The 10,384-nt window shown below is 39.8% G+C and overlaps 1 protein-coding gene across 1 annotated transcript; it reads left to right on the top strand.

The window, feature by feature from the left end:
- Positions 1 to 3,805: 3,805 nt before the first annotated feature.
- Positions 3,806 to 5,428, top strand: LOC148012998 (cold shock protein 2-like). The gene has a single exon (XM_087668393.1). It carries the CDS (start codon positions 4,422 to 4,424, stop codon positions 5,160 to 5,162), a length of 741 nt encoding a protein of 246 aa, XP_087524519.1. The 5' UTR covers positions 3,806 to 4,421; the 3' UTR covers positions 5,163 to 5,428.
- The last annotated feature ends 4,956 nt before the right edge of the window (positions 5,429 to 10,384 follow it).

Raw genomic sequence — 10,384 nt, 5'->3', positions numbered from 1 at the left:
GCCCAAGTACATTGGTGAAAAACTACCCCTTGGAGATAACCACAAGCTATAAAACTAGCCCATCTTTTGAAACCAATGTGAGGAGCTTTGTTCACTTTGGTATATTATGTCCTATATAGCTTAGGGATTAGATGTCGGGTCACCCCCACTTAAACACATTTAAAGTCTCACACATTGACTCCATATATCCTCACATGTATTCCCAAACTATCGTACAATGCCAAGCAATGGCTTGGATACTCTCACCCACTAAACTATTATTTTAATAAATTATGAGTATTAAAAACCAACAAGAAATATGAAAATAAATATAAATAGTCGTACCTTTGATAGTCGGATGATGAGGCCCTTTGGCCTTTTCTTTAAGAAATAAATAAGACAAATGTTGCACCCTACACACATAAGAAATCAACGAAAAAGCTAAATAAATAATATTTAATAAGATAAGTTAAAAACTAGTTGCAAAACATGTTTAAAAATTAAAAAGTACATGTTACAGTTAGTAGGTTAAAAATACCATCAACTTGTGTGTTGAACATCCTTGTAACACATTTACAAAATGTCAAAGACCCCATGTGCTCTGAGAAAACAATTTACCTATCAAAGCTCTCGATAGAAACTGTGTTAAAAATCACGTTTAAATATATGATAATACCTTAACAAAAGAGCATGTTCAAATGCCTATTGATAGCAATGAAAGTATCCATGTTCACACAATTGGCAAATAGATTGTTAACTTTACAAGAATGTCTCACAAACCCTTGACATCACCATGCCATTTACATTCATGGATACAATAAGGGAAGAAATTCACTACCAGAAACAAAGAGTTTACCTCGTAAGCTTGAATCAAAGCAAGCAAGTTCCCTCTTCACTGTAACTTCTCTCTTTGCAAAGCTAAAGCTTTGTGTGTGTGTGTGTGTGTGTGTGTGTTTATGTAAATGCTTTGTTTATCTTCTAACTTTTTTGCTCAAAGGAAAAGCCGAAAATAGTACATGCATGATTTTAAAATTAGAAGCATCTATAATCAAGCATTTATTAACTCGAAAAACTATGTGTTTGTCTACTGTTTGAAGTGGCGTTTATAATTTCAATGGTAAAAATAAACATCACTTGTTGTTGCATGTGATCTTACACAGAAATATAAACACGCTTGCTAATACATGTCATGCCTTCGAATCTCTACCCTGATTCTATTGTAGTGTGCCCACGATTCTATTGTAATATCTTTGCTCTGATTTTATTGTAGTGTGCCCATGATTTGCTACACACACAAGCTGTCTCACCTTCACCTTCCACATGCACATGTCTCATCTATCCTTCCCACATATGCTTCATTGGCCACACCATGGTATCCACCTTCGCATGTCCCATTTCTTGGCATAGGCGGTACCCAAGCACGTTACATCTACAAGTAGCTCATCACCTCCACTGGTTGTAGCATGTCATCTTTGAACACATCTTACTTGTCTAGAGAATCATTTATTTTCATCTAGACTACCCTAGTCTATGTACCTACTCTATGCATAAACCTAGCCTAGCCTAGCTCTAGCATATGTCCAACTCATATATTTGCATAAATCTAGTCTAGCACTAGCATATGTCCAACTTATAACTATTATAGGCAGAAGTGTATCTTTCGCTTATACATATCATAAGTTGGCCTTTCTACCTAAACCTAGTTTCACTTGATCAGGACCTCATCATGATCTTAAGCCTTTTCCTAAGCCTAGTTTTTTACATCAGCCTAATAATCAAGCTTTTCTTTTTTAGTTCATACTGAACTAAAAAGCACTTAACATAACTTTTGATCATTTTTAAATTTAAAAATTATGTATAATCTCTAAAGTGTATCCTAACTTTTCATATTGAATCTTAATCCTTTAAAAAATTTAAGATTAACTTCTCATATTCTCTGTTGCAAGCTAATAATGATACTAATATGTTTTCTTTAGTCAATAACATTAGTTACTATGGTTGAGTATGCTTGATAAAGACATTGGCATTGAATGCCTTTCACCTATGTCAACTTTATGCACATTAAGCTTGCCTCCACTCATATATGCTAGGAGACAATATATTTAAGTTTGCGAAACCGCTATGTGTGTGTGTGTGTGTGTGTGTGTGTGTGTGTGTGTGTGTGTGTGTGTGTGTGTGTGTGTGTGCGTGTGCGTGTGCGTGTGCGTGTGCGTGTGCGTGTGTGAAATCAAGTAAGCAAAACAAAGCAACCAATCTATAATTGTTTCTCTTCTTCTTCTTCTTCTCACACACCCACATACACACAAATGTCATGATTAAGAGACTAAAAATTGACCAAAGCAACCTGCATTGTCAATTGTTATGTGCCCCTTGAGCTCTCTCATGTACATACTTTTACTCACATCTGTCATAAGAAAGTTCAAAATCTAGGTTTCTTGAATATGCATGTAGCTTTTCTCAATGATAGTTTAAAGGAGAGAGAGTGCTTAGTAGAGAAGCAAGTAAAGAAGCTAGAATACATGAAAATTATGAAGTGAAGTCACTCTTACCTCAAAAATTTTGCTGCATTCATTCCCCCTCACTCTCAATATTCTATTTGTTGTAGAATATGTAGAGAAATGAAAGTTTCATCTATAGGTAAATTTTCATAGCATTGGTATTCATCGATAAGTGTGCAAGTATAGTTGTCAAAATTTTGATGTGTCTATTGGCAAACATAGCACCAAAATTGATCTTGAAGAAGCTTGAGAGATGTTTTGGATAGCTCAAATTGACTAATCTAAGGCCCAAGGGTCCAATTTTATATTATTTTTCTTAAATTTTCTTAATTTTTTTAATTATAAATACCAGATTTTCATTAAAAAATAAGACTTATTGGGAGATGCAAGTATTGACACAAGTATCGATTTTTTATTTCTGGCTTTTCATTGGGAACTCTCATTGATACATCCCCATCTATATTGTAGTGGAAATTTCTATAAGGAGAGTGGTTGGTCAATTTAAAAGTGTGTACCCATGAGGTACCCATCTTCGAAAAACTACTTGATGCAAGTGTATGTGAGAGAATTTGGTCCTAAAACCTCTACAATTTAGGGGGCACACTCAATTGCTTTACCAATATACATTTATTGAAAAACATTCGTGTCATATTTGTTTGTGTAAAGATTTTCTCCTCTCACCACAACTCATCTTTTCTACATGGCCAACATAGATTGCATAGTGTATAACCACCCTAAACCCATCTTTGGAGACCACTAGGAGGAAGAGAAGAAATTTAACCCCCATGCCATGACCTAAGTGATGGGCACGTTGTTTGTCACCTTAGTAATATCAAAATATATTTAGGGGCTTATTTTAGATTTGTTCTCTATGCATGACTTCTAGCATTAAAAAAGAGAAGAAACTTAGTCACCATATGCTCATGACCTAAGTCATGGACACATTGTCTATACACTTAGCAATATCATGATTTCCTTTTTCTCGATCTCCTAAATCATATAACTATATCCCCCAAGCTCATGTTCTATTTGATCAGCCCTTCTCTTAAGTCATTCACTTCCTAGGGTATTGGTGACCTAGGGATCAAGATTTTGTTCTTTACAAAGGAGTAGTCACGTAAGGTAGCTTGAAGATGTGTTTTTTGTAGTGCAGCAGATAATATTAATGAGAAGGGTCAACCTTGCAGCATACAAGATACGAAGTGGCTCTAGGCCAAAGTCTTGAGTCTTCTAACAAAGAACTTGAAGATCTAGCGCTTGCTTTTAAGGAGGCACAGAGAAGCAATAGAGTTCTCTTTCAACATACTAATGCATTGTAAAGGCAGGAGCTTGAAGGCGTGTAGGAGGGTGCGCTTCTGAATGTGTGAGAAGACGTAACAACGTAAGTAATATGACGGTAGAGGTGTCTGTGGTGCAACACCACCTAGAGGCTAGAAAGACAACAATAGTATAGAGAGTAAGTGAGAGCTGTCCAATTGTCATTGCTTTTCTTTAATCGCTTGGCGTGGGGAGTTGTGGAATTGGATAAAAGAAAGAAAAGTGAGGGTGGGAAAGGACATGATCCGGCCGTCCACTCTTTATCTACCCATACTGTGATGATCGAGAATGGGAGGCTGATGTGCGCGTGTTTATGCGCGAGCCGCCTCCTTTTCTCATTTGGATATACCAGCCTCACTCACTCTCTCTCTCTCTCTCTCTCTCTCTCTGTGCGTGGGAGAGTAAGTCGGTGCCCTGCACCTTAATTGGCATCTTCCCTCGGAACCCTTGATTTTCCTCTCAGCCGTCATGGCCGAGCATCCACCACGATCCTGCACAAAATGATGATCACGATAACAGTCTCAGACTCGACTGCAGTCATCCTCACCGGCATGAGTTTTGTCTCCATGATCTGTCCGGTGCTGCTCTCCAGCTCGTGAGTCGTGATCACTGTCGAGTAAGGTCTGTATGTCCGAATTAGCTCCATCTCCCATTGCAAGCACGTCAGCCATGGCCGCCGCGGAGAGTACTGCAGCTACCGCCAATACTGCAGCTGCAGCCGATGCAGGTCTGGACGGCGCGCCGAAGCAAACAGGCACAGTGAAGTGGTTCAACAGCTCCAAGGGCTTCGGCTTCATCACCCCGGAAGGTGGAGGAGAAGATCTGTTCGTCCATCAGACCTCCATCCACGCGCAGGGTTTCCGGTCGTTGCAGCAGGGGGAGCCGGTGGAGTACGTAGTGGAGGTTGGCGAGGACGGGCGCATGAGAGCCCTGGAGGTGACTGGTCCCAACGGGGCCTTCGTGCAAGGTGCCCCACGCTACTCGCCGGCCGCCCGTGCGCCTCCTGCCACCGCGCCCGGGCCCGGCGGCGGCATGCCCGCCGCCGCCGGAGCTGGCCCGGCTGCTGGCAGGGAGGGCCGCGTCCCGCTGCGCTTTGGCGGCGTGTGCTACAATTGCGGCATGGTGGGACACATGTCGCGCAACTGCACCGCCGCCATCGCATACGCCGTCGCGCCGCCACCCGTGCCTCTCTTTCCACGAGGCCGCGGGCGTGGCCGTAGCGGCGGGGGGTGGGGCCGCGGCGCCGCTGGGGGTCGTGGCACTGGCCCAATTACCACCCCCCTTCCAGCGGATTCCCGATCTTGTTACAACTGCGGGGCTGTCGGGCATCTCCAACGAGACTGCCCAGATCTGTCCTCCACAACCTAACCCGTTCTCTACACATTCTGCCTTCCTGTAATTTTGTATGATTAGAGGAGGATTCAAAGGTCCAAATGACCTTATGAAACTGGGCCTCTTCGCTCATGCTCTCATCTGTCAAGCTTTGATCAAGAATTTCTTCTTCACACAAGGCTACAATGTTGGTTGGCCATCTCAAAAATTGATCCCTCATTTGTATATTAAGCATCATCCTTGTACAATTTGTACTGTCCACCAACAATCAATGCAAATCATGGATTGATCTATATAGTTTGCTTCTCTGAAAGGTCTAGATACTTGCGACTTACGCCATTTCGCCCTTGATCTAAGATTGATTTAGAAGGATAACACAAATTATGCTACAAGACTAGTATGACTAGAATATAGATTGACACCATACATTCTAGTTTGTTTGTTTTTCAGTACATTCTGGGTACCCTCACTCGTGATATTTGATCCTTGAAATAAGATTGCCGTAGTATCATAACTACAAAGTATGCCTATGATTAAAAAGTAGGATAGCTACATTATGGATTAGCATCATACATTAGCTTAGAATTATCATCTTAGCATCATCAATTGTAGAATTTGGTTTACAATTTGGCTGACAAACATATAGCAATATCATAAAAGGCAAACACATTAGCATAGAGAGGGCTGCATAGTATTCTACATTTACGACCTTAGGAAATATATGTTAAACAATCGTACATTTTCACAACTTACTCTCAAACATGTAGTAAAAGATACATCGCGCAATACAGTAAAATGAAACCTACCTAGCGTGAATATACAACAACATAAATGAATCTTAGATGTCCCCAATTATAAGGCCTTTAATAGAGAGTGGACAAGGGGGAAAGGGTAGGCATTCTAATTAAATGAAACCTACCTAGCGTGAATATACAACAACATAAATTAATCTTAGATGTCCCAAATTATAGGGCCTTTAATATGGAGTGGACAAAGGGGAAAGGGTAGGCATTCCAATTAAATGAAGCCTACCTAGCAAAGAAACCACAATTGTACATGAAGATAAGGTCTTTAGTATAGGAGTGGAAAAGAGGGAAAATATGCCTCCTCTATTCTACTACCAACACCTAGAAATCATTCAAATGGCATATATGGAGCACAGAAATTATATTTCAAGATGCAATTTTCCATATGGTCTTTTGTATGAGAGTCTGATCTACATATTAGCATGAATAGAGTTGTACTATTATTTTGGAGCTAATTGTGACATGCATATCATAAAACCACTACTTTTTAAAAGAAGCTTTCACAGAGAAAGAGCCATGAGATGAGGATGAGAAAAGGATACTATTTTTTACTTTCCAACCATTGGAAGGATTTGATGAAGGGTTTTTTTCCCACTTAAATGTGGATAGGGATTATTTTACAAAGTGTCCATGGTCCAGTCCAGAATTTCATTCATGCACATCCTTAGGGTCACTAAAGTCCTTTTTGGGACTTCTCACTTCATTTTCCTAACTCACTTGTGTTATTGGTACGTGTTAATGTGCAATAAAATGGACTACAAGGTGCACTCCAGCACTCAAAATGATTTAAGATTTCAAGGAGTTTTGATAACTAAATTTGCAATTCACTACATTTTTAGATATTTGCTATTTCTACCCTTTTTAGACTTTACTAGCTTCCATCTTGAGCTTCTGGTCTTCTTTGCATCCTTGATTCTTAAACTTGATTTCTTATAATGATTTTTTAAAGTCTTTGTGGTGCATCCTGATTAGCTTCCCTTCTTTTAAATTTTGAATAAGTTCTTCATTGCTCTTTGCTTTGGTTTGCTAAACTTTCATTGGGTTAACACTACCCCTCTCACTAATTAGTACCAATCTTGTAGTACTTACAAAATGCTTGGGACTTGAATGGAATGGTGAATGTGGGTAAGAGGTTATGCAATGGCAAAGGATGAGTGGATCTTGGAGGGTCTCATAGTAGCATCTCCTTGAGGACACCTGCAAGGAAATGTTATTCATAGTACATGATGTGGAAGTGGTGGAAAGTGCGATTGGGAGTTAGGTCTATGCTAGGCATACCAAGACTTCCTAGGTTTGTTCCACACTTGAGGACCCAATCAATGAAGGGTTGTGTGTGTGAGGCATGATGTGATATTTAGGGTGACAATTTTGCCAATTCATTGGGATGTCTTGCCATCGAGGACCTTACATGAGACATGGGGGGAAAGGGTTAGGCGGTTGAGGATGGAGCTAGCTGATCACAATTAGTAGATACCCTCAACTTGAGGATTTCTAGGTAGTTGTGCACATGTGGGAATGGAAATAAATCCATACTCTCGCCAATCACTCCCACTACTCCATTGAAGCTAGTGAGTCATTTCTTTTCTTTTGCTCATCCCATTGTTATCCCATCTATACCCACTTCTAGATTTTTTGTTCCTAAGAGAATGGCCCACTAAACCAACATCCCATTCCAAAAGTTCTCTAGATATTTTATGAGGATTCGGATGCATTCATCCACCAATTTGATATTGCTCACAGTGTAGACTTCCTTGGTCAGGTCAATGAGCCTCACAAAGTTGTTCTATTTGAACCTATGATGCATTAAAAGGTCGTAACATGGCTAGCAATGGAACATGGATGGCCCAGCTAGGATGACACATTGTTCACATTTTGAATTAGATTTCAATCCGATTGAGAAAAGATGCCCAAAATCTTGAAAGGCTCCATAGCCTAAAACAAGAAGATGAATTAGCCCACGCTTACATAGCCAAATTCACAATCTTGAAAAGTAGAACTGATCTAGACATCCAACTCTAGAATGAAATGCTAAACACCCTTTATGTCCAAGGCTTCAATAAGCCAATTTGGAAAGCTTTTGCATCTGATGATTTATTTGGTAATAGTATATGTCCCTTTTACAGGAAAGCTCTTAGATTGGAACAATTCCTATCCAAGTAAAATTTTGGAAAAGGAAACACATCCACAAAGTCGATCCAAAAGAACCAAGATGATGACATTAGTGTTTCAGAATTTGATTCAGATGATGTGCATGCAAAAACTAGTAGTGAGGAATATGACTCCAAGGATGAGGAGAAGAAAAAGCCCAAAAAGCCCAAGACGAAGGAAAGGAGCAAGAAACCCTTGGAGGACATGTGAAAAAATGAGGTCAAGAATCTATGGTATACATGATGCAATAATTTGGGCAGTGTATAGGCTGAATGTGGTCTAAATTAGTGGTGGCGTAATAGTTGTAATATGGCCACTCACAACATGGACTATTGTCGGTACAATGGCAGATATTAGATGGCCTGCTAAAGAGGATAGCAAGGTAGTAGAGCATCGTAGTTCTCCATCAATGGAATCCCATGTGAGCCAATTAGGCTTAGATGCCCATAGCAGCTTACATCAATAAGGAGTATTAGTAACCTGATGTGGCGGCTATGGCATATGTGTTAGGGGAGGAAGAGGGTGAGGAAATTTCCAATAATTTTCTAAACATTGTTACTTCTATATGCAAGAAGGACATTGAAGATCAGAGTGTCCTAAAGCCCAGGCATATAATACCTAGAGAAGGGAAGGGCAAGGTGTAGTATCCATGCCTGAAGCCAGCACAGGAGAAATCAAGGAGCTATCGGAATTAGATGTATACATGGTAACATGGTCTAGAAAAGCTTACAAGGAAGTAGCATTGAAACCCATGGGTACTTCATGGATAGAGGAGGAGAAAGTCTGGCACACCAAGTGGAAACAAGCAAATCAGTTGGGATGAAATATATGTTGCCAAGACATTCAACCTAGAAGATGGTCTGAAAATTCATGCATGGGGAAGAGCCTTTTGTAGCAAAATGATGGTTGAGATGATAAAATCCCAAAAGGTATGAATGGAAGCCACACTATGATGAACTCTCTGTAGTTTAGCTAGTAGTGGGAGGCACAAAATTCGTTGGTTCAAGGATTACAACTAGGGTGTGAAGATAAATCCATACATGAGTTTAGGATGGAATCAAGAAACCTAGAGAATGGAAATGGGCCCAGAGACTGCGAAGTCTAAGCCATAGCAAGAGAATGTCCAAGAAGTACCAACCTCATATTAGCAAGGTAAAAATAAGCAAGTTGCATAGGAGGATCTACAACCGAGTAGTATCACCAAAGCTTCATCCCCAAAGGCAAGAACCCCACAAACTATGAGGACTAACATGCAATTTAAACATTCATAAGTCTATCCCAGAATAGCACTCAACTAGCATCCAAATGTTCATCCTAGAATTGATAAAGATAAATATCTAGAGGGTTATCTTATTAAATAGAAGAGTAATACACCGGAAGTTCATCCTGATAAGGATTAGGGAAAAAATCCAATAGATCGTCTCATGCAAAAGCATGCTAAGTCCCCAAAAGCTAACCCGAGAGGTATACAATGCCAAAATTCCAATTCTAATGTTGCAAAAGTGGAAGAGAATAGGCTAGAAGGTTTGGCTATTTTGGACTCATTCGAAGAATCAAATGGATGGGGACCAATTGATATCACTATTACATTAGGAGATCTTTTAAATCTTGTACTTGCTTTCAAGGATCACCTATTGGAGTTGATCTAGCTAGATCAACCAATATTACGAGATCCCCAAGTAGTGGCTATGACTACAATTCCTTTAAAGGAAATGGTTTGAGGATCCAACAGCCCATTGCCTAATTTGACAATTGCAATACTTCCTCTCGGTGCAATGATAGAATAATCCAAATATCCTACTCAACAATGGATCCGATGTCAACATTATCACATTGACAACCTGTAAGGAATTTGAATTGATGGATTGGGAACTACCTCCATTTTTTGTAAGAATGGAAAATCAGCAAAGGGTGAGATTGCTTGGCATTATTCACTCTATGATTTTGGAAATTGCTACCATTCTCTTCTTGGTTTCTTTAGTTGTTTTGAATATGGAGCATAAAAAAGTAAGGATTTCTGCCTCTTATTGGAAGGCCTTGGCTCCACCAAGAAAGAGTCACTCACAATTGGAATCAAAGCAAACTCACTATTCATCCGAAAGGATTCAATCTAAGATTCTACTAGCACTAGATTCCCTTGAAGCCGATGCAAAGATACAGAATGAATCCACACATTGCCAAATAAGTCAAGGAGACATTGGACCGATTATTGTGAGTCAGCTTCATGGCCCTAGTAGATTGAGCTAATTGGATCTCACCAATTGTCCTTATCTTCAAAAAGAACAAGAAGCTAAGGATTTTTGT

The sequence above is a fragment of the Lygodium microphyllum genome, chromosome 26 (assembly GCF_053477565.2).
Source record: "Lygodium microphyllum isolate KBCC chromosome 26, Lygodium_microphyllum_v1.1.10, whole genome shotgun sequence".
NCBI classification, from domain to species: domain Eukaryota; kingdom Viridiplantae; phylum Streptophyta; class Polypodiopsida; order Schizaeales; family Lygodiaceae; genus Lygodium; species Lygodium microphyllum.
The sequence above is the reverse complement of the archived record's forward strand: the minus strand, read 5'-3'. Positions and strand labels throughout refer to the sequence as shown.